The sequence below is a fragment of the Syngnathus leptorhynchus genome, chromosome 6 (genome assembly GCF_054491065.1).
Source record: "Syngnathus leptorhynchus isolate UIUO chromosome 6, UIUO_Slep, whole genome shotgun sequence".
NCBI lineage: Eukaryota > Metazoa > Chordata > Actinopteri > Syngnathiformes > Syngnathidae > Syngnathus > Syngnathus leptorhynchus.
Window position 1 is genome coordinate 9,204,588 of NC_141200.1, and position 24,675 is coordinate 9,229,262.

Genomic DNA, 24,675 nt, shown 5'->3' on the forward strand with positions numbered 1-24,675 from the left:
TGAGGCTTTCATTAAAAAGCCTTCAATCGGAATATCTGAGCCACATTCCGTAAAATAATCTTATCTCCACTACAAAGTACAAGTTAAAGCCTATTGTTGAGTGTCTAATGTGTCGATTTTAATAGATTTGCCTAATTGCCAGGTTCACATTTTGCGTGTGCGTGTGTGTGTGCGTGTGTGTGTGTGTGTGTGTGTGTGTGTGTGTGTGTGTGTGTGTGTTTAACTCTGAAAGGTTTGACACGGCCAACTAAAGTGTACCATGAATTAAGTCATGTAAATGCAGCATCAAGAAATAGAATCAGGAACACTTGGGAACTTAGTAAAGGCATTAAGGGGAAAAAGACTCTTCAGAGAGGATCCAATACAAGAGCGATATTTAAGAAAGGCCTTTAGAAGGACCGATACTTTTGATTGCACAGTGGCTTGCGAAAGTATTCACCCCCTTGACCTTTTGCCACATGTCAGGCTTCATACAAAGACGGGACGTTCGAAAACCGAGGCTCCACTTTTTATATAATCGTAAACATGAAGCAAAATCGACATGGGATGGAATAGTTAAAAACTATAAATATCCAGGTATTAGAATGACCAAGTCAAAGTCTAGATCTGAATACATTCAATAATCTGTAAAATGATCTGAAACTGTTATTCACAAATGCTCTGCATTTATTTTATTTTACCTGCATCTGTTTTGCAAGGAAGAATGGTTCAAAATTTCCGTTCATGGAACGTGCAAAACTGATAGAGACATACCAAAATATTCTGAGCTGTAATAACAGTAAAGGGGATTCTATAAAGTATTAACTCATAGTAGCTAAATAATTTTGCACACACCACTTCAGTTTATATCTAAAAAGTCAAAAATATCATTTGAATTGCGCCTCACTTAACAATTGTGTCCCCACATGGTGTTGATTGTTCACCCCCAAAGAATATCATTTTTTTTTATCTTTGTTTGAAGCCTGAAATGTGGCAAAAGGTCAGAAAGTTCAAAGGGCTAAAAACTTTAGCAAGCCAATATCTGTTCATTATCATAGTTGTAATTTCCAGTGGTGCAAAACTACACAGCATCATCCTGATTTTGTTAAGCATATATTTCTTTATACAGCCCTTGTACTGGATCAAGTACTACACTTGTAGACATCGAAGCAGGTCAAACAATAGCAGACATATAAAACATACCTTTTCCAGCTAACGACAAGAAGAACTACAGTATGGATTATGAAACACTTTCACCTTTGACACTGTCCATGATACGAGGTATGAGCACTGTACACCAACTATTTAACACATTACCCTTCACGGAACACACACATTTAGAGTAGCCCTGCTGCTTTTGAGCTCAGATACATGTTTTTTTTCACCATTACTGAGCTTTAATTGACACAAGTACAAATGGTTTATCTGACAGCCACCACAGGGTCAAAACTAATCAAATAAAAAATCTCACAAACAAAACATAGACCCTACAGTCATTTGACATATATCTCTACCCGATGAGTTTCAAGTTATGGTGAAAAACAAACGACACAGTTACATCACTCCGTTTCACCAAGCAGGAATCTTACGCTGAACAAGATAAAAAAATCCCCATGCCCACTATTACATTCAAAGTTGTTTAACAGTCTGTGCCCATGGCTTCCTGACTAGCAACATCTTTAGCAAGTAGTTAGTGGGGCCACCACCTCTGTACTCTGGCCCATCCTTCTGCCCTCATTGCACCTTCTATTTGAGACTGGTCCAGTAAGGGTCTGGACTTCCTCTGCTCCTCGCAGGTGTTTTTAATGCCTGTTTCTTGCAAAACTAGCGCATCTTGTAATCGTGGACAATAGCTGCCTCACACAGTTGTCCTTTAAAATCCAGCTCAAAGGTGAAGTCCAAGTCCCGCTGGAGGCAGAGATAAAAAGAAACATTTTAAACTCTTAGAATTGACAATTAGATTAAACGAATCAGAAACAGTCATAGAGGTGCTGGTTACAGGAGACATATTCGAGGACTAAGTTTACTTTAACAAACTGCTTTACCAGCATTAGCTTCTGATAAGATTCTAATAATGTCCAACTAAGTTGTTGATGGTGAGGTGGGAGGTATTTGTTTTACTACACTGACTGGCTGGTGTAATTAGATAAATTGGTGATGAATTGTCGCTTCCACGAATCATGACGCAATAATATCTCTATTGGCAATAATTTTAACTTCAATTAATTCCAACAATGTGATGTTTGTATCAGCAAGGAGGAATAACGCCTCTGCTTGTTCAACACAGAAGAGGACAAGGCCAACAGTTGAGTGTTGTCTGCATTGTGACTAGTTAATATACAAAGAAGATTCTGCTGCAGATGAGCAGCTCATAGGGTGAGTCACAAATTATGATTTATTAATGCCATTCAATGTGATGTATCTATATTCACGTTCATCTTCTCATCCACTTCCTACTGAGAAAGAAGCTCTGTGTGACACTTACAATATTTTTGTCATTTGGCTTCATTGCAATGCTGCCAGTGATTTCTTCTCCCCTTCGCACAGTTAAGTAGTCCTCCAGGTAGAACACGGTCTGCTTCCAGTGTGTATATGTAGTATTGGGAGCTAGGACCGACACACAAAGTTAGGTGTTTTTCGACAAGATTTTCTTTCACACAAAGCTTATCCAACCGTGCAAGAATGGATAACATCGACATAATGTTTTGCACCCCAAAATATCTTGGGTCAAATCCCCTTTGGCACAAAACCAGAGCATGCTTCTCAGGTTCTCAGGAACAACACATTCATCTTGGCGAAAAATGAAAATTTGTGCTACAATTTTCTGATGTCTTACAAAGTCAAGCCTGTAGCACGGGCAGCTTGTCAGTCCATTTTATAGCTCAGATGATTGTCTTGTTGTGAAGAAATAGTCCAAAGTGTTTTCTTTTGTTTGTATCTCAATGCCAACACAAGTCAGAGCACGCTCTAATGCCCTGACCACCACTGACAATGGCTTGGCTGTCATTCAAACATGAGATGCACTTGAATCAGATGTTCAACATTTTGTTCTGTGCTGTACTGTGGGCTAACATACTTGCATATCTTTTCCATATCTTTTCTTGTTCGTACAAACAGCTCCTTGTATGAAGCTTTATAAAAGGACCTGCCAAATGAATCCTTCTTTGGTCAGGCCTCTTTCTTTTTTTAAATTAGGAGCTGAGTTTGCATTTTTTCCTCTGCTTTTTCTTGGGCAGGCAAGAGTGTGTGGTCTCCATCAAATCCTTGGGGGTTAATTACTTTTTGTCCAAGTGTAGAGCTCTTTCTCAGCATGGATTCTAAAAGATTGGGATTGGGAGACTTGGACTTTTAAAGGAATTAGGTTTTAAAAAATGAGAGCTATTATTACATTGCTGTATTCCTGATTTGGGTTGGTGCATTATTTGAGTTCAAATTTACCACTGCCTGCGCTTTGTAAAAGATGTAATTTATCTTAACCCCACTAGAGGTCAGCCTCAAAGCGCTATTACCCGGTCAAGTCTTTAAATGTGGTGGAAATGACCAATAAGCCTGATAGACACGGATCTCTTTCTCTTTTGCACCAAAAGTTACAAAGCTAATTATTGCTGTTGTAGTTTGCAAAGATTTGAGCATCACAATATAACAAGCCCCAAAAAAGAATTCTGTAGATCATAACTGTATGTTGTGAGAGTGCTTGGTCATTGCGATTGTGTCCCTGTTGATTAGACAAAATCCAGTGAGCCTGACAAAGGAGACAAAGTGCATCATCTAATGTCTGGAGTTCCACAATTAAATTACAGTTTAGCTAGACTGTTGCAGATGAAACTCCCCCCATTTATTACATCTACACTGCATTTCCTTTGTTTTTGGTTGGAAAAAGGTTAAATGTGTGCTCTGTACAATGAACACACATTATTTTTTTTTATTTTCAACAATATCACTCCAACAATTAGCTTTATTGGGCAAGGGAAAAAAAAAATAGCTGTGGCATCTTACCAGTAGAGAAACCAGTCTTTTTGTGACATTTGGTGAATTCGATGTTGAAATAGGTAACCAGTGCATGGATGTAGTCATTTCTCTGGATCTGCAGACAGAATGCTGATGTGAAAGAAAGGTCTTCAGTCTTCACTGTGTAGATGTCTACCTCCTGTTAGTGGAAACAGATGGATCTCTCACTGACACAGTAAACTCACAAGGCATTCATCATTCAGCCATCTGACTGTTATAGGGTTGTACATTGTCACCTGATCTGCTTATTCAGGTAAAAAGTTGTGGTTAGCCACATTTGTTCAAATATGGAAAATATACGAGTGAGTACAAACGCTAAGGTGACTGTAACTGCAATCAAGAGAAAAAATATAGCTCATTAATGCACAAGATAACAACTATGTTTTATTTTTCTGAAAGCAGAAAAATTTGTAACATCTATGCATGAAATAGTGTACTAGAGAAAGTCATCATACCACCCAAATTGAGTTAGTCAATAAACACATTCATTTTTCTGGCAACCTGCTAATAATGCATTCTCACTATTCATATATTATTAACATCCTCGTACATTCGTAGAAATTGCATTTTTAAGGTCATATGAGGGGATTGACCTGATTGCAGTTCAGAAAAATGTTCTGTCAGCCAGGCATGCTATTTACTAATGGCCACAACTGGGTGCCTTAATTTATCGGTGACTGGTATCGGCAGCCTTCGGGAGGCTTTGATACCTTGAAATATAGCTGGTATCAGCTGGATACCATTACCTGTATTGGTATTCAAGTTGAGCAATCTAAGCTTGTGTGTAGTCCAACTTCAGTGTCTTGATTTGATTTATTTGGAATGCCAGAAGGGACTGTATAGTTCATCCAAAATATTAATACCAGCCTCAAGTCAACAAGGGTGAAATTCCTGATTGTCGCATCTTCTGAAGATAAATTGATTATGAGCTAGTTATGTTTTTGGTGGGAGATAATTTGTCCAGTGATAAAATTTATTTTGAATAGTCAATAAAAACAGAACATGTTGTGTTCAATATCTCTGATGTTTTTAATAACTATAGCTGCACACCAGTCACATTTCAAAGTTTAAGACACAAATCTTCACAATCGTTCATAGCAAGCATGTGTGCGTGTGCGTGTGTGCACTTGTGTGTGCACTTATGTGCACGTAAACTAAATTTTGCACGTTCTAGGGAAATAATACAATTGTACGTGACAAGTACATACATTTCATGCAAAATATGAAGGCAGAAAAATTGTAATCGTGGCATTAAAGTAATCACAACAATCAAGTGTTAACAATCAGCCCTCTATTTTTTTGAATTGTGTACATTCTGACGAATTTAAATGGGGGCAATACCCTCTAAAATAGAAAAATATTGATACTAGTATTTGCATTTGTTGTTATTCAAGCTTGCATATACCAGCTGTCAGTCCATCTTTACTGTGACAAGGTGCAACAAAAGCAGTTCACACGAAAATAGAACTTACAGAAAGCAGGGCGTCATTGTTGAAACGACTGCATGACCACTAGCTTCCAATTGTTATTTTTACAGTGCACACTGCATTTGCAACAAATGTTATTTTTGATCAAAGAATAGAATAGTGCTTGCCGACCAGCAAGCAAGCAGAGAGCACTGATGGAACGCTCACATCACAAGACAGAATGAAATTGGATTGAGTCAATTGGAGCACCAAAACATTAACTGAGCTGCAGAAAGGTCACTGGTGTCATGCAAGGCAACGCGGCAAAGCAGGCACAATATTTGATACACAAAACACATCCATCTTACTCAGAGTCTGCTGTCACCCATAAAGTTAGACCCAAGAACTTGCTTCATGGTATTCACACAAAATTTCAAAACATCTGGCATGCTTGCACCATGTCAGTGAAAGAATGAATCGTCAGGGTACACAAGTACCTCTCTATTTTAATTCTCAAAATTTGACACATTTGCTTTTTAGAATCTTCGGAAATCCTAAATTGCTGTTATGTCTAGTTCTATCTCTTTTTATTATCTAATCACGTTTTCAACTTTATTTGAGCCAATGGACATATTTTACACATGAAAAATAAAAAAAAATCTGAATTTCACCTACCTTGACAAGGCAGGCATTGGTCACCACCTGCTTGGGGTCCACAATGTCAACCAGGGGCTCCTTCATTGCCACATTGCGGATACAAGTCATGTCGAAGCCATAGACGTTCTCCCACCCTTGAAAAACAGCATAATTACTATAGCATGTTAAATGTTAAAATATGTACGACCCATGCAAATTGCTACTTGGCAATTGTTTTATTGTATGTTGAAAAGCCAAGGGAAATAAATGTCGCGCAATACAGAGCAGCTATAAAACCGCAACAGGCCTCGTCACTTCTCGTTTCTCAGAATGGAGGGCTTCTAATTCTCTGAGTGAGAATTTGCAGTGTTTGGAAGCAATTTACTATAATTTGACACACATAGAGTAAGTTAGATATTTTGCTTTTTAAACGCTGTCTTCACAATCTTAGTGAAAATCAGTATACGAGATTACTGTACATTAATCATTGGAACAAACAAATACGTGTGAGCCAAACAAAAGAGCAAACAAAGAATATTTGCGGGGCACGTATCCTACAATGTTCTACATTAGAATGAATGATGGTCCTCAAAATATTGCTCAGAGTAGCAATAACGAGCACAGCATCTTGACTGAGCGCAACATAAGGCCACTTCTACCTCAGTGCAAGGGTCAAATGAGGCCATCTGCCCATAGAAGGAGGAGACGAGTGCAGTTCGTGCACCGCTCGTTTCAATTTGCTCATGTGTGAAATTCACATTTACACAACTCCACTGCGTTAAATAAATAAATAAATAAATAGCATCTGAAGACTAAAAATATTCTGACGTCCCGGCAAAGCTGCGGGCCGGCTTAATATAGTGACACTTCCACGCAACTAGCCGCACGCTGCAAATTGCATGGAATATAATTATCACGCATCTTAGCAGTTACATAAAGTCAGATATAAATAACACAAGTCACCACGCTTGCTTGTTACCTTCTTAAGCAAAAACAACCCCTTGTCCATGTTTAAAGATATTTTATCCAGCAGACATTTTTGAGAAATTGGAAGCAGTCATCGCTGACTGCTGTTTTCTTTCATGTAATTAATTTTAGCTCCATCACTTTCTTATTCGATTATAGTTTGACAGTTTGTTATCTGATACTGGTTTGTTTTTTAACGATTATTGAGATGCAGGAAGAAGATGGGAGACGTAGTTTCTAACATCTTGCCGACAATACTGAACTTATTTTTCTGAGATGATTGAAGCAAGTTCAACCAATGTCATCACCTGGCATATTTCATGAATTGTGACTGGCAGTTGATTAAAGATTCCTCCACAGAGCTTAAGGTTTTGCAGCTGTTGGAGTTTAGTTGCACATCAAATGTACTGCAGGAGATCGTTGTGAAAAGTTCAAATAATTGATGGTCAGGGTTTCACTCGGATGATTTATGTTCGAGGACAACAATAGCTTTGGAACTTCTTTTGCTTGTGATTTTGGAGTGAGATGATTCAGGACGGTTTCAGGCTTTTCATATCTGGTTCTTTACTTGAAATAAATGAATTTGAAATAAAACAAGACATGGCAGTACGCTGCAAATTAATATCTGCAAATGAAATGTTTTGTGCCCTCTCGAGTTTGCATGTTCTGGCCGTGCTCGCCTTGGTTTTCTCCAGGTATTCCATCTTTTGTTTACATTGCAAAAGCATGCATGGTAGTTTAGATGAATGCCGTACTGTACTGTACTGCACTTTATTTTCATTCCAGAATTGCTTTCACAATATGTTCACAGTCGTTATTCATCCGCACTGTGAAGTGCAGTCCTATCTCTTGTAGCATTTGAGTGGAGCATAGCTCGATACGTCTCATCTTGTTCTGTCAAACGTGACATCAATAACTCACCAGTGATCCTCTTTCAATAGCAAGTTTGATACCTGATATGGTATGTTTTGGACAATGAGATTTTCCTTTCCTTCAATAAAAGGAATGCGTCCTGATATCCTACACTTTTGTTATCATACTGCAAATTGCTGCTTAACATACCTCGAGATATTTTTAAGGCCAAAAAAAATGGACTATTCTTCATTAGCTAAGTCAATCGTCTGGGCTCAACCCAAATAGAGGAGGCCATATTATTAGGTATGCTGTGCACAAAACGTCATATCACTAATTCCACTCTACGAAGGTACATGTTGATTAAGACAACATCATAAAACCAGTCACGGTCCAAATATTTTGTACCTAGTTGTAACACACATACTTGCAGTGAACTTACAATGAATCTTGAAGTCTTTATACTGCCTGTCCTCAATGGCCAACACGTACAAAGAGGCACGATCGGGAAACATTAGTCCACCTGGTTTCTTTTAGACAAAGGAGAAAAAGCACAGTAATGTTCAGGATTCACAGTCATGGCAGAGATTTTTCCTGTACACAAAACAGGTCGCAGTTTTAATTCAAATTTGCTCAATGGTAAACATACTTGAGATCTTAGGATGGTAGATGGTAAGGAAAATAATTGAAAGTTCTTATCTTCCAGTTTTTAATTACTACCGTAATAAATATTTGGAGGCTGGCCAGTGGAATGCACTGTGGTTTCCTTACAGTATGTCCAAACATTTCTAGTTCTTTACCTCAGAATTATGTGATGCTACTGTTTTTTCAATGAAGTACAGTATCTAAAATAGCAACTTCTCCCATCAGTGGTTGCCACAGCTTATCTTTCTTTTCCACTGCTTATCTTTCATTTCCACTGAAGTCTACGTCTGCTCTCACCAACTGCCCTCATATCTTCCCTGCCTACATCGATCAACCTTGTCTTAAGTCTTCCTCATGCTCTCTTTACCGGCAACTCCATCTTCATCCACCGATATACTCACTATTCCTCTGGACGTACAAAAGCCTCTCTCTAATTTTCCTCCCAAAACATCAAACCTTGGCTGTCTCTCTGGATGAGCTCTTTTCTAACTCTGTCCGTGTTCACTCAATTTCTTCATTTCTGCCACCTCTTCTCTGTTTCCTGTCTTCAATCTGTACATCACCACAGTCTTATAAACGTTTCACCTTTCATTCTAGCAGAGACTTTTTGATCACAACAGCCCTTCCTTGATTCCTCGGACATCTTCTCGCCCTGTAGAATACGAATAAACCTTGTGAAAAACTCCACAGCCTAGATGCTTTTCTATCTCGATTCCATACTGACGACAAGATGCTTCATACCTCCACAGGTATGTCATCGGGAACAACTGCTGTTCAATTCTGTATCTCTTACAGTGGCTTTTTATTTTTGTTTTCCTTACCAGTTATTGTTAATTCTTGTCCCACCACAAGTGCTCCTTCTGCTCTCTGATTTTCCATATCTACTTGTCTATCCAACCTGCAAAAATCTTTCTCAAATTGTTTACTGTCCAACCTGCCCTTGCCGCCTCAACTTTGACTCTATATGTCGCATCTTTTTGTATTCTTGTGTCCTTTCCTGAGTCCTCTGAATTCCCCACTTCTTAGCTAACCTCAGTCCCTGTACGCTTTCCTGCATTTTCTGGTGACGCCAAACTCCTTCTCCTCTTTTCTACTAGAAGACGCTCCATGTGCAGTTATATGGTTAAGCCAGTTACATTTTCTTCAAATATAAATACAAATATTAAGAGTGCGTACCAGCCACTTGTCCCTGGCAAAGATGACCGTGTTCAGCATGGATTCGTAGAAAAGAGAATAACCCATCCACTCGGATATAATGATGTCAACCTCCTCCACAGGGAGCTCCACTTCTTCCACTTTTCCGCTGATGATGGTGATCACTAAAATACACATTATGAACCTCATAAAAATGCTGAGTCTCTCTAGCCATTCAAAAATCTTGAATCCATCATGATAATCATATTATAATGCTATCTATGCTACTCTGAAAGGAATACATGCAGATGTCAAGGCTGGAGATATAGAGAATTATATGTGGAAACATGGGAGAAATGAAACCACAAACATCGAGTGCTTATACAAAATTTCTACCAGTGCGGTGTCCTTATGGAAATGTGTGGCCCAGCTGGAGGTTCACCAAAGATCTTGTGAAACTCTGGCGTGGGAGTGAGTAGCTTACTAAAGATTTTGGTGGTTCTGTTTTTGAGGCGTTATACAAAGGTCTGTCATCTGAACCCCAATATTCCTCAAGGCCATTGCCTAGATGTGCTACATATTTGTATAATACCAAAAATCTGATTATATTCTTCTCTGATTCAATTGCATTTAAGTGGTTGTAATAGTAATACAGTACAGAATTAATGCTTCCAGTCTGTTTGATGTAGCTCCAGTACTGTATTGAATTCAGTAGCTTGGCAACCAATTATTTTTCAAAAAGGGTATGGGAAGGCTTGTTTGCTCTACAGAGACATTTCTCTCTGGAAATATGATATGGAATTTAATCCAGCCAAAATGCTGAGCAGTGAGATACTATGACTACTCTTGGGTCCATCATTTTTTTGCTTTGTTTTTTTCCATGACTGTGTTGCTACTATGAGGCACATGGAATTCACTGAAAAAGCCTTTTCCAACACACTATAAATCCATTTCGATGAATTGTTATTTGCCTGTGATTTGTAAATTTTAGAAAGATTGTTTTTGTCCTGCTAAAACAACTCACTGGCTTAATTTAAGTAAAATGAGATGAGCTTTCCATGACGCCCCCTACCTGTTGCCTTTCACTGCAGATAAAGGAAATCTATAACTTAAAATACCTTTCATAATTTTTAGAAGTATCAAATTAAATCAGTCTGAATTTGGAGAATAAATTAATGAAAAATTTAATTGTTGGAAAAAATTAAGCGAAATTGGATAATTTCCCATGGCGCCATTGATAATCTCTCACAGCACTCGGGTGCCACAGCATCCAGTTTGGGATTACTGGTTTACTCCATCCAGCCATATGACCATGTAACTCTTGCATTGGAGTTTCAGTTACAAAAAGGTGTCAGTTAAGATGTCAGATATATTGTGCATTGTCATTTTTAAAATAGGGTAGCTCTTACTGCTGTCAAGATGGTTGGATTTGATGATCCTTTCTGAATACTCTGAAATACTGGAACATTCAATCTGAGGAAGACAGGAAAAGAAAAAATAACTAAGTTCAAATAGATCTGTCTGTCATTGAGATGAGACATTATTTCAATTTAGAAGTCTTGCAGGTGTGAGGTTACATTCTCAACTGCTCTGCGAAAAAAATCAACTGCACATTGTATTCTATTTCTCTGGGGTAATTTGGGAAGTAAAGCAATCATACGACAAGGGTGCCATCTGGACAACATGGAGACATCAGAAGACAAAGGAGATGTATAAAGTCTTGATGTGTCGTATTGGAAGACTTCAAGCAAGGACTAAACGAAAGCCTTTTGGCATGAATACAAGGAAGAATGAGGTATTTTGTCTTAGGGAATGACACTGACGTTAAGTATATGTGAGGAAGCACCAACTGTGAGACAGACCACAATAAGAATATTCTGGTGGTTATTTATTTGGAAATGAAGATCAAACCTCCGTTTTGAAATCTTTTCTGTCAATGATTTTCTCCATAATTCAAGACAGATTTTACATGCAGATTTTGTCTGAATTGTTTTTATAACAATTAAAACACTGCAACAACGTTCATATGAAAACAATTATGATTTGCGTATTGCTTTTTTTTGCATTTTCTTAAAAGGCCAACCACTGACTGATTCATACTTAACTTCTTAACATTACGGAATCAATGCAATATATGTACAGTATTACCTTTCAGCTAATGAAAATGATTTGATTCACTCTATATTTGCAGAATATAAAGAATTTTTTGTATTTAACATTTATGCTGTAGTGGTGAGAAACCACACTGTACTAAGAATGGTTTGGATTGTTTTGGCCGCCTCATGTTGGGATATAAAGTCATATTTTGAACAGTGCATAAAAAATTTAAATATTACATAGACAAGATGCAAAATAGATGACATAATAGAATAAATAATTGTATACACCTAGCAACAAAATGTAATACATTGACCGCAATGGCCTGCTTTACACATTTGTTCTGCAGTGCATCTAATAGTTGCCATCACAGACGAATTGACCCTGAACTTGAAATAAGTTTAGCAAGTCGAGACCAATCATTAGCTGAAAATTTACCAGTAAAATGTAAGGCACATGTGACCTTACGGGAATATAATTACAGTACATAGGACATACATATGGGCATATGGAATGGAGCAAGTGATTTATTGACACTGGGGAATATGAATTTCTTCTTCTTTCTTCTTTTAAAATGCACACGTAATAAAATACATAGTGTTGAGTTGGACTGTAAACCAACCTTTTCACCTCAATGGCTGGCTCATCTTTCATATGATGCCTTATTAACGTTTTAGTTGAACAGCATAGTCCTGACTTTAGTGCAGATTGTCATGTTCAAAAGTGGATTCAATCCCTCAAGTCATAGTTCCATTTTTGGTGTGTTTGAGCACAGCCAGATGGGCTGACACAAAAATGAGCCGAAGCAGAAAGGTAAAGAGAGAGCGAGAGAGAAAGAGAGAGAGCCCAAATGTAACTACACACGGAAGCACATAATGTCAAGGAGTACCTTACAATTCTCTTGGCAATTCTAAGTTCATCAGTCCTCCCCTGAAGCAAATATATGCTCTCTGGCACGGTCTCAGAATAGGATCCAGGTTATCCTAAGCAAGTGGTGTGTATCCACAGACATGACCTGACTAGCAATTACCTGTGCCCCCAGTACACAGTGACAGAGAGGGCTCTTAAATCGTTCCTGCGTGGCATGTGTACTGGCCTGAGAGGCTGTAATACTTTTATCACCTGTCTGAGACAGGAGATTCCTCTAAGATTATAGGAAGCCTCAGCCAAGGTGCAGCAGTTCAAATATATGCCCAGATACACATGGAATATGTCACAAATAATGTACATTGCTACTAAGCATGGGATTAGAAGCTGTTGCTCTTACCACAATAAACCTCCATTGTATATAGAATCACTTACCCCATACACATGCTTTGCTCCTGCTTTGGCTGCAAACATGGATAAAATCCCAGTGCCACTTCCAACATCCAAAACTATTTTGTCCTTGAACACGTGCTTGTTGTGGTACATGGAATTGCGGTAGGTGAGTGTCCTCACTTCATCCTTTAACATCTCCTGTTTTCAATGAAAATAAAAAGATTAGAAAGATAATGTTGTGGGTACCCCCTTGAGAAAATGGCAATTTGTTTCCCTGAATTTAAAATATGTGGTCTGTGTTTGTGGACTTGCTTTAATATATGCACTACGTCTTATTGTATTGTAACAAAGTCGCATAGTTTTGCATTCAAATCAATAAAAGGCGTTTCGAGTGGACTCCCATGAGTCTCCGAGTTCAGTAAATCCATTTCTACTTTTTCTCTTTACTTCGTGTTGGGGGATGTGGACAGAAGTGACATAAAAGTGACCCGTCTCCGCTCCTAAATCATTAGGAGGGGGTTAATGACACAGGTCAGACAGAAAGTTCCCATTCTTCTTTAGTACAGCCTTACTAATACTTTCTAAACAGTCTGTTCTATTGAATTCCAATAGCTACTGCTGGAAAGTTAACATTTATCTTCATTAAATGAAATGTGCACAATAAAAAAGCCAGGAGTTCAATATGCGTAACAATAATGTGATATTAGTGTGGTATTGTTTTGTTTTATTCATGGGAGCTACAGCTGGATGAACAGGATGTTCTGACTCATTTGGAATATTTATATTATATCAGACCACAGTTTTATTGTAGTAGATCTGAACAATCAAGAACCAGTTTTCTGTCAGCAGTGGTGGTAATGTGGTCGAGAATTACCTGATCCAGAAAACTGATGAAACAATATTGCTGTCAGTTGGCCCCCACTTTGTGCATTGTTGCAAACTACAGGGATAAGATCATGAGTATACTTTGGCCTTAGCAGAGGTCTGCGGTCTTCTTGTTCCAGTTTACACGACCCAAAAATATTGTTTGGCATTTGCAAATAGAAATATTTTTTGATTTTTTTTTTTTTTTGGACGGCGGACCCATCCTGGGTTCGTCGCAAAAATGAAATTCACATGGTTCCTGTATGTATGCTCAGGCCAAAGGAACAAAAGTATTAGTTTGCCGCCATTTTGTGGTATCTTGATGCCAAACAACTATGTTGAGGAAAAATTAAGGAACTTCATCCAGACAAAAGTAAGGCTTTTTTGCCATCTTGTGGCATTTATTGACAGGATAGAGAGGGTTTCAGTACAGTTATGCTTGTATTTTCACTATGTGTGACAGGGCTTGGTCCCTATCCCCAGCTAATGACAGGTATTTGCTGTGCCAGAGCAGCATATTCACATAAAAGGTACCCAAAAAGGAAAGATTAGCTGATCAGTTATTAATATTGTTTCACTTGCACAAGTGTAAGTGTACATACCTCTGCTGCAAGGGATGATTAACACACTAATGCACATATCCTTCCAATAAGTGTGCTACAGCAGGATATACCAACATACCTCATGTATACCAAAGTGGGCGTAAGAGTCAAAGTAGTAGTCTTTTGAGGTCATCTCATCAGGATTACACAGCTTTCCCATCCTTCCCCGTCCAGGGCAGCTTGGAAGGTTGGCAGCATGTGGTGTATGTGATGGGTGAAGAGGTCTTGGGATGGGATGGGTGCAAGGCACAGGCTTTGGCAAAGAGGTTGGCTGAGCCGACTGTGATGCAATGATGCGGACCGGCTGTGGCTGTGTTTGCTAGAAAAACAGTAGATTCAGATGATTTTAAAAAAAGAAATAAGATTATGCTTTGTGATTTTAGCAATGTACCTTAAAACCACAGACATATTTAACAATAACTGTGTGAAATGTAATGTAAGAAGTGACTGCTAGTGGGTTCAATCTGATTATTCTTTAACACGCTTAGCTGACAGTTTGTTGCTCCATGTGGCCGTTTAGTACGTCCAAACAGTTCACCAATTCTGGAGCATACTCGTATCTCCAGCTTGAAGTCACACTGTTTGGTAGCGCATGGCAAAAAAAAAAAAAATTGTTCTGCACAGAAGGGATGCTCATAATGCAGTGATTATCTTCTCTAAGGCCTGCTTGGAAGGCTGCATCACAGGCTCTGAATTTGTGAGTGGGTAAAAATGAGAGCCTGTGATGGAAAAAAAAACCTATACATTGAACATGTAAGTCATTCTAGCCTTGACATTTTTTACCTTAATAGTTACCATTGGCAAAAGCAAAAAAAAAAAAAAAAAAAAAACAGTTTTTAGCACAAAAGAGTCAACATGAAGCAAAGTAAGGTCCAGACCCTGCTAAGACATACATGACTGACGGACGCATACGGACGCACTCGGACGAACACAGACGCACCAATCGCACGCACGCACGCACGCACACGCACGCATGCACGCACGCACGCACGCACACGCTTACGCACGCACACGCGCACACATGCACGCACACACACACGCGCGCAAAAACGCACGCACACACACGCGGACAAACGCACGCACGCACACACACGCGGACAAACGCACGCACACACACGCACGCGCGCGCACACGCGCACACGCAGACGCGCGCGCACACACGCGATACCACCTTAAAATAAGAGAATAAGTCTCTGTACAGGTCAGCCAGGTCCCAAGTGAGATGAGGGATCAAAATGACAAATTGGCATACAAAAAGAAAACACACAAGATATGACTGGGCATGAAACACATCACCAATTACAGAAGCAGACAGACAATACGCTGGGTGAGGAGCTCAACCTGTTTCTTTGCAGGATTTGAGACTCAATGACCTGGAACAATCTCACGGACAAAAACAGGGGCTCCCATATAGTGACAAATACATCGGGCAGTAGGCAGGGGACACGCTGAACCGGTTGCCAGCCAATCGCAGGGCACACAGAGACAACAACCATCCGCACTCGCACTCACACCAATTTGGAGTGCTCAATCGGCCTACCAAGCATGTTTTTTGGGATGTGGGAGGAAGCCGGAGTGCCTGGACAAAACCCACGTGGCCACGGGATGAACATGCAAACTCCACACAGGCAGGGACCGGAGGTGGAATCGAACCCGCACCCTCCTAACTGTGAGGTGGACGTGCTACCCAGTGCACCACAGAGCCACAGTATCTTGATAGTTTCTGGGAAAATATATATACTCCAGAAGAAAAACTAGGCTTACAATACACTGTGCCCATTGAGTGACCTTTCAGCTTGCTGATACAGGATGTTCTAAGCAAGCAGTTTTACATTATCCAGCTATCCATCTGCAAGGTGCAGCAGTACCATGGACAGCGTCATAGGAGGTCTATTGAATGAAGGTACATTAACCATCATCATCCATTGATCAAATCTAATTAGATACAGAAAGAGTTTCTAATATCTCTCCCCTCTCCTCTAGCTAAAAAAATAAAGAAGATAACAAGAGACATCTCTCAGTATGATGCACCACTGCAAACTATACTATCTGCAATATATACATATATACAACAAAGTAACACCTTTCTGATCGTGTAGACAGACTTGACACCATGTGAGTTAGGATTATTTTGTGTAGGGTACAATGCATCGCAACCTCTATACATGTATGTTTGTATGATGACATTGGGAGGCTATGCATGTAGTGTCTTTTTTAATGGCAAATTGCCCAATGTGTAAAAAAGCAAGAGCAGGCACTGACGCCTTTTTGGAAGGTGCATCATTCCTAATGCTGAAATGATCCCTACATGGGCTACAACAAATTTCGTTGTAGACCTGACATTGAATGTCCATACTTGTCTGGTGGATGTTTGGGGAAAACACTTATCGCAGCTGCACAGGATGCCGGCCGGTTTATGCAGAATCAAGTAACCGTGCGAGAAGAAACCGTTGCTTGCCCGAGATGCACCTTTAACGCTGGAGGGAGGACCTCGGGACACATGTGGGCGTCAGGGTCCGAACAACTAAGTGCAGCAAAGCGGTTTTGCACAAGAAGAAAAAAAAAAAAAGACACTTACTGACTTACCTCACTGCTCTCAGATTCCGCCATTTTTCTCCTGAGGAGCATGCAACGGGACGAGTGCTTAATTCCCATAAGAAAAAATGTTTTTTTTACGCTTGACAGGTGAGAAAGCGGCGTGCACCTCCCGCGCTGATGTGTCATTCAATACTCGTCATTTTCATTCCGAAATGCAATGTTCTCTTGACAGGTGGTGAAACTGAAAAAAACTACCCGATCTACCAAAGGCGAGCAACGCGTTGTTGCCCCGGAGTAGTGCAGATTCCACCATGGCGCAAAAGTTTGCATCCACCGGTGTTCTTTGCCACGATGAAACGCGAACAAATTTGAGCTGAGATGGAAAAAAATCATCAAGCGATACCCTGTCCCATGATGATCAAGTGCACGGAAGATGTGCGGGAGGCACTAAAAGCAGCAGCAGCACCACCACATGCAGCATGACAGTGAATGCCAACCCACTTTGATTGATTCCACCACCGCAACGTTGCTTCTAAAAATAGTAACAGTGCGGTTACCTCACACAGACGCACACACGCACCACCGCCGACTACATGCACGGAAATGTGATGAGTGCGCGCTTTGATACGCGTGCAGCCATTCAGGTCCCCCTCTGCATCAGAGTCCACACAACGTCTTGTCACTGTCTGACTCCTCAAGTTTACTTCAAGTTGTCACACCAAGTCACTGCTCCCTCTGGCTGTTAATACAACTATTAATGATGACATGAGGACTGATGTTGGCACGCTTATGCTATGCTTCGCCTTCTATGCACGTCAACACGAGCCTTTACGCATTCCGATGTCTTTTTTCAAGTCAGTTGACACAAAATATGCGCGATGCGCGCCAGTCTGCAGCAGTTGAGCTGGAGTTAACAGTGCCAAGGGGGAAAGGCAAGGTTTGCATCCCCAGCTGCAAAACCATTTTGATGTTGCATTATAGCTTGTAGCAGCTAATAAATCATTGACTCCCGATCGCTTACTTTATCATTTATCATCTATCTATCTATCTATCTATCTATCTATCTATCTATCTATCTATCTATCTATCTATCTATCTATCTATCTATCTATCTATCTATCTATCTATCTATCTATCTATCTATCTATCTATCTATCTATCTATCTCTCTCTCTCTCTCTCTCTCTCTCTCTCTCTCTCTCTCTCTCTCTCTCTCTCTCTCTCTCTCTCTCTCTCTCTCTCTCTCTCTCTCTCTCTCTCTCTCTCTCTCTCTCTCTCTCTCTCTCTCTCTCTCTCTCTCTCTCTCTCTCTCTCTCTCTCTCTCTCTCTCTCTGTCTGTCTGTCTGTCTGTCTGTCTGTCTGTCTGTCTGTCTATCTATCTACCTCCAATCCAATTACCCCCAACCTGTCGATCCATCCATCCATCCATCCATCCATCCATCCATCCATTCATCCATCCATCTTCTTCGGTCGCGGGGGCAGCAGCTTTAGGAGGGACTCCCTGACTTCCCTCTCCCCAGCCACTTCGTGCAGCTCATCCCGAGGATCCCAAAGAGACTACGCTTGTGTAGCGTGTCCTGGGTCGTCCGCAACTTACTTTTATTTTTTTACTCTTTAGTGCAGACGTTGAATCAGTACATCTACTCTTAAAATAATATTTTTGTTAACACGTCTCTTCTAAGTTCTTAAATACAAACAGAGTTCTTTTGCCACCTCACCAGATGCAGATGACAATTTTGGTCACTTGCAAAAGTGTTGCTACTAGTTCTTTCTCTCTGTTTTTTGTTTGTTTTAATATTCCATTTATATACAATTACTAAAATAACTAATTTTAAACTGTATAACCGATTTACTCTCGGCAGTCTTTTGAGTTAACTTTAACTTAACCCATCTTGACTTTAATGGGTCTTCAAAAACTAAACAATCTCTCTGTGGAATTGGAATATTCTGGGAGTTTGCATAGGTTTTCTCCAGGCTCTTCAAGTTTCTCCCAAATCCTAGTAACTTGCATGGTTGTCTAATTCAATACTTTAAATGGCCCATAGATGTGGGTTAGAAACCACATGGTCTTTCATTGTCTTGTCTTTCACATTGTGACCGGCATGGCAACTAGTTTGAAGTGTGCCCTTCCTCTCACCCAAACTCATCTGGGATAGACTCGGCTCTGAGCTCTCCCTAATGAAGACAAACAATACAAAAAATGGATGGATGGAACTCATTTACTTTCAGTGCAAATACCACATGAGAGGTGTCCAGGTTTGTCCACCATTATTATAGACCAATCAAGTAAGGGATAAAGTGGTCATAGGCATGTATTAGCTGTAAAAAGCCTGTATAACTTTGTACATTGTACCTTTCAAATGATTTTTGCAGCCAATTCAAAGTGAGATAATGACATACTGTCACTTTACCTATTCTTCCACTGCAGCGATACCGACGTACTGATTTTCCTTTGTCTCTGAAGTACTTCTTTTTTTTGCATTGGACTAAAGTCTATTTTAAGTAGTGGCCATTCCACTTCCCCACCCACACTACTCACCATTTGTTACATTATTCAGCAGTGAGAGTAGGCAGAAAGCTGCAAAGACATCAAAACGTACCTCACTGCACTATTCTGGCGCCCTTACCTTGTGCTCTCGTACATGCTGTTAAGCAATCTTAATAATACAATCACATTACTCTATATGCCCATGCAAGGACATGTAAGGTGCATTTGTTTGCTAACTTGCTAATTGACGATTCATTCATATGAATGTGACAGAATATGTCAACATGATTACTTTTAAGCTCAGTCACCTCAGTCTAAATATTTGATTAATGAGCAGTAGAATTTCTGACAATGACAGCAGAGGTCTTTTCTTTCTTAGTGTTGGTTTCTGAAGGGAGCAAAAGAAGCACTGGGATTTCTTCAGTTAATTCCTTTTACCTCCGTTTGCTGTATCTCATTAGCTTTTTTTATATATCATTGCGCAGCTTGCTATAGCTCAAAACACATTGCTTCTGATATTCTATGAATTAACCATTTATTGCTTCTGTCAGATTAGGGTCTATAGTAGAGATGTGTTTAAAGTGCGCAAGCGTGAGAGCATGGCAGGGATTCATTATCTTTAGGCGAGAGTACGGCAGCTCTGCAAAGCTTAATTGGGCCTACACCGCCCATTTCATTTTAACACAAATGCTTTCACTTCAGGGTTTGTACAGATAAGGTACGAACAGAATGTGTCGCAGTTCATTAAAGCCAATGTGCTATGTATTGTCAGTGCCATAGCAAAAAAAAAAAAAAAAAGGTTATCGCTGGCATTTGCAGCGTTACCTCTATTCCCAGGAAATCTCATTTAACCAACACTGGACATATTCCATTGATCGAGAATACCTTGCATTCTGACTATTCTTCTGTATACAGTGTACAGGAGAAAAGGCTGAAGGGTTATTTAGTCAGTGTAGGCCAAAGCAACACAATTGCTCCATCCATCTAGCAACAAAGGGTTATCACAAAATGTAAACTGCTTTTGTTATTGTCAGGACGGAGATATGCATACTTCTTTCCTACAAGACAATTTAGTTTCCTTATGTTTAACTCTACAGTAATTTTGGTTAAGATTGGCTGACCTTGGGCCATGGACTTTTATTTTGACACAGCCTTTGGTCACCTGATCCGTCACCTGATCAGGCACCTGATCAGGTAAAGATGGGTCCTCCCCCACGGTGGTCAGCCTCAGTTAGACAAAGGAAGATAATAGTGAGATAGTTCTTTACCGCTTTGGAATTTAGGAACTTTGAACTTGGAAGAACAAACTTTCGTTTACTTCTTGGAAACCTTTATGTTGAAACATCGTATTCAGATGATTTGTCTTTAGTTGGATTACAAACTATTTGGATTGGCTGCAACTGTGCGCCACCTACTTACCTGCCTGCCACGGCTCACTCCTCTTTGCCTTCCTGCCATTGCCTACCTTCTCCTTGCCTGCCTGTCATTGCCTCTCCTTGCCTGCCTATCGACCCCCTACCTCTGCCATGCTTGCCTACATGTTGGATATTCTTCCTCCATCTTCAACAAGGTATGAGCAACAGCTGTACACAGTGTTTTAAGATAAGTGTGTGACAACAACTAGTAAACAACATCAAACCGTTGAAACTGACACAACTGTAGTTCACCAATAAGCAAAAGATGCAAACAATAACAGATTTAACATGCCCAGTCGTTGGTCCCATTCTTCATTTCTAGTCCTCACATCTCTCCCAAACATTCATGCAGCAGCGACACACTCAGGGGAGAGGATCCATATTTAATGACCCGGCTGCACCAGTATTTTCTGCTTGGAAGTGGGCCATTGTAGAACCTAGACACTGGATAGGATCATTTGCTCATAATAGTACCACAAAGGAATTTTAATGGCGGGAGGGAGGATAATTAAACTGTTTAGAGAACAACTGGCAAGTAATTTCTATGTAGGCTCGAAAAATGTTCACAACGTGGTCTGTATTTTTTTAACGTGTGACCTGATTTGGCCTGATGAAAGCTGAGGCACAAAATATGAGAGATATCTGCATAATTCAGTGAAAAAATGCCTCTTAGAATTCTTGCCAGTGTCCATACAGATACATCTTTTTTCAGTATTTTTTAATGACTGACTAAATTTTATATATCTATTTTTGTTAATCTTCTCTGTTTTTAATGAGAACTTGTTTGCGTGTGTAATGTGCATTGTTGATTTCCATCTCACTGAAGGAAAAGTGAAGCACAAAAATACAGATTGATGTACAACTAGCCTTTTAAATTCTATCTCGTAAAACAACTGCGTGCCAGTTTAGCTCATGTAGCAGATGGAGTATAAATAATCCAAATGGTGCTTGGCTAAAGGCCTTTTTAAACATATTAAAGTTGTTAACATGTCCAAGGTTACGCATTAAAACACCATTTCAGGATCTCTTTCAGTCCTAAGATACGCTTATCACACTTCCATTGATCAAAAGTACACAGTGAGTAGACCTCCTACGTTTTTGGGTGCACTCACCCTGTCAATCTTGAAGTACAATACAGTATAGAAATCTACAAGACTTGGACCCCTATTTGCACTCAGTCTGCTCTCTATCATTACGTTTACATGCAGTCAATAACCCGAATATTGCCAGTATTCGGGTTTTTTAACTCCACGTAAATGGGTGCAGGTACCCGAATATGCCCTTATAAAATCCTCAAATATTTCGGCTTGTAAACGCAATGGGGTTAGCTCTGAATTTTGCATGGTCTTATGCCATTTGCATGGAAAGGAATCTTGGTCTTTGTAGTACTTGTAGGATCCTCGGCCCAAACTTGAATTCAGTGATTTCTCCTTAAATGACAGAATGCGGCAATTCCACTTCTGGCCAACGTACTCAAGCCTGAGCTAAACTGAACAAAGAAATGAATATCAAGAAGTGATTCTTTTACTCTTAAGATTTGTCCGTTTGAACGAATTGTTTGCAAGCCAATGACCCAACACCAGCTATACTCCGAAACTGTAGAAATGCTAAAAGAACCCTACTGAACCACAATAATCACCCGGCTGGCATTATGTAAAACCTTTAACCCGTAAACAGATATCCTTAAAGTACCGAGAGCGAGTTGACCTTGTTTGGTATGCAGGAGAGAGGAGGGCAATAAAAAGCCTCATTGCAGGTGACATCCTCCTTGAGGCACTCAGCCAATATAAAGGCTGATAGCTCATTCATTCTGGAGCATCAATTCATATTCATTATCTTGGCAAGTCATTGGAACAGGACAGCTTGATGGAAACTAAAAATGAAGACCCAAAGCTTGTGAGCCAACTATATGCCAGAAAAAAACATATCTGTGTGACTTAATTCATCCCAATTGCAGCCCTTTAGACACAGCAACAACAAAAATGTCATGTCATTTTTCAAAGAGGACACAGGTCTTAGCTGAGTCATTGTTGATAAAACATGTCAAGTTGAAACCATGTGTGTTTTTCTGCTTTGTGGACTTTACCACTGATATTTGACTCGACGACCCTGCTGTGATTCCCGCTCAGTTATGTTTAACATTCTTAAGAATCCATCCATTTTCTATACCACTTATCCTGTTCAGTGTGGGAACTGGAGTGTATCACAGCTGGCTTTAAGCAATGCTCCCTGTTGCTGCCCAAATCAGGTGACTGTACCACTAACCCATCAGTGATACTCTTGAAATTTGGCTGCAGAATGTAGAGCTTATCCCGTTCAATATTGAAGCTTTTCTGTAAGATAGTTTGTCAAAATATCTCACGGGAGTTGTATTTCAATGGTAAATTAATTAAAACATGCTAAAAATGGAGGCGTCATGCCCTCGAATGTCACAGGTGAAGTTGGCAGAGTCAAACGTCTGACATGTCCTGTCTACTAGTAAAAAAGGTCCTTGTTATTGACACTAGGCTATATGAATTACATATTTCCAAGCAAGTATTAAACTTGGGCATATCTTCAAAACAGTCCCATGGCACATTTTCAAATAAAAGTAGAGTACAGTATAGGCAATAATGATTATCATTTATCATCATCAACTTACTCATAAATGTACTTACCCTTACTAACTATATCTAACCTAATTGCAGAAACACAATGACTTATTCCGTTGCATCACTAACAAGTGGAAACACATGAACTTTCTATTGCATAGTAGCAGAGAATGTCATTACATGTCAGGAGCATAGAGAGACAATGATTGTTTGACATTACATGAAGTAAATAATCATTTTCCCAGCAAATAAATGACAGGATAATTTCCCATGACAAACCTGCTGATCTTTCACAACCACTAATGTGCTGCGCCACAGCGGTTGGAATCACTAAATTACACAGCAATACACTGATAATGTGAAAAACAAGGACGGTACTTAGCTGCACAGAGATGAAGCATACTTCACTCCCCCACTGATGCTGCGGGGGCCTCCTCTTGCCTCTTATAACTCCCCAAATGGCCGTCCACTGCCAGGCCTTCAGTGCTGTGTGCATACTGCACCAGCGCCTACACTTCCAGTTTGATTTCACCCCTCGGCCATGAGCCGTTATTTTCATGGAGGTCTCGTGTTCGTATGAGAAATATAATTTGGACTTTTAGCGAGTCATTTTCTCCAGCAAACCGGTCCTCAGAAATGAAACAATAATTCACCCCCAAAAAATTAACATAATTTTTTTTTTCAACATTAAACAATAGTGCTTTTGTTCTATTTTCATATCCATCGATAATATCAACTATAAGTATTTGCTTCTGGAGTATTAACTATTGACAGTCTCATGGGTAAGCCTATCTTTCCTGGCGTTAAGATTAGCTTCAGCCATTTGTATTATAATCCTTTCTCTGAAGACTGCAGCGTTTGCACTTAAAAATGTTTACTCCATGTCTGATTCAAACTCTTTTGTTGTGGGTGGAGATCATGAAGGCCTCGAGGACTCTGAAAACTATGTCTGACCTAATTCTTTGTTCAGGCTCTATACTATTGTGCAACTTGTCTTTTGTCTGAGCATCATGAAATCATGAGCATGAATTCACAAGTTGTGGTGGCATATCTTTGCACCAGTTTTTACTTTTTACGAAATGTTTCACTGAAAATTGGATATAATTGATACATCTTTGTTTTCTACAGCTCTTTAGGTCATTTTCTATTCCTTGGTATTTCATTTTGCTATTATAGTTCACCTTTTCATCATGTG

At 39.7% G+C, this 24,675-nt stretch overlaps 2 protein-coding genes across 2 annotated transcripts in view; one reads left to right on the forward strand and one right to left on the reverse strand.

The window, feature by feature from the left end:
* Positions 1 to 10: 10 nt before the first annotated feature.
* Positions 11 to 17,536, reverse strand: prmt8a (protein arginine methyltransferase 8a). Its single transcript, XM_085913916.1, has 10 exons — positions 17,036 to 17,536; positions 14,529 to 14,768; positions 13,026 to 13,181; positions 11,036 to 11,099; positions 9,669 to 9,811; positions 8,290 to 8,377; positions 6,069 to 6,184; positions 3,976 to 4,126; positions 2,465 to 2,586; positions 11 to 1,887 (listed from the first exon to the last, which is right to left on the reverse strand). Exons 1-10 carry the CDS (start codon positions 17,171 to 17,173, stop codon positions 1,804 to 1,806), a joined length of 1,302 nt encoding a protein of 433 aa, XP_085770042.1. The 5' UTR covers positions 17,174 to 17,536; the 3' UTR covers positions 11 to 1,803.
* A 3,133-nt stretch (positions 17,537 to 20,669) lies between these two features.
* tspan9a (tetraspanin 9a) overlaps positions 20,670 to 24,675 on the forward strand; it is a 167,751-nt gene continuing 163,745 nt past the window's right edge. Inside the window, exon 1 of the mRNA XM_085913919.1 lies at positions 20,670 to 21,044. The gene's annotated coding sequence lies outside the window, so the exon portion shown is untranslated. The remainder of the gene's footprint in view (positions 21,045 to 24,675) is intronic.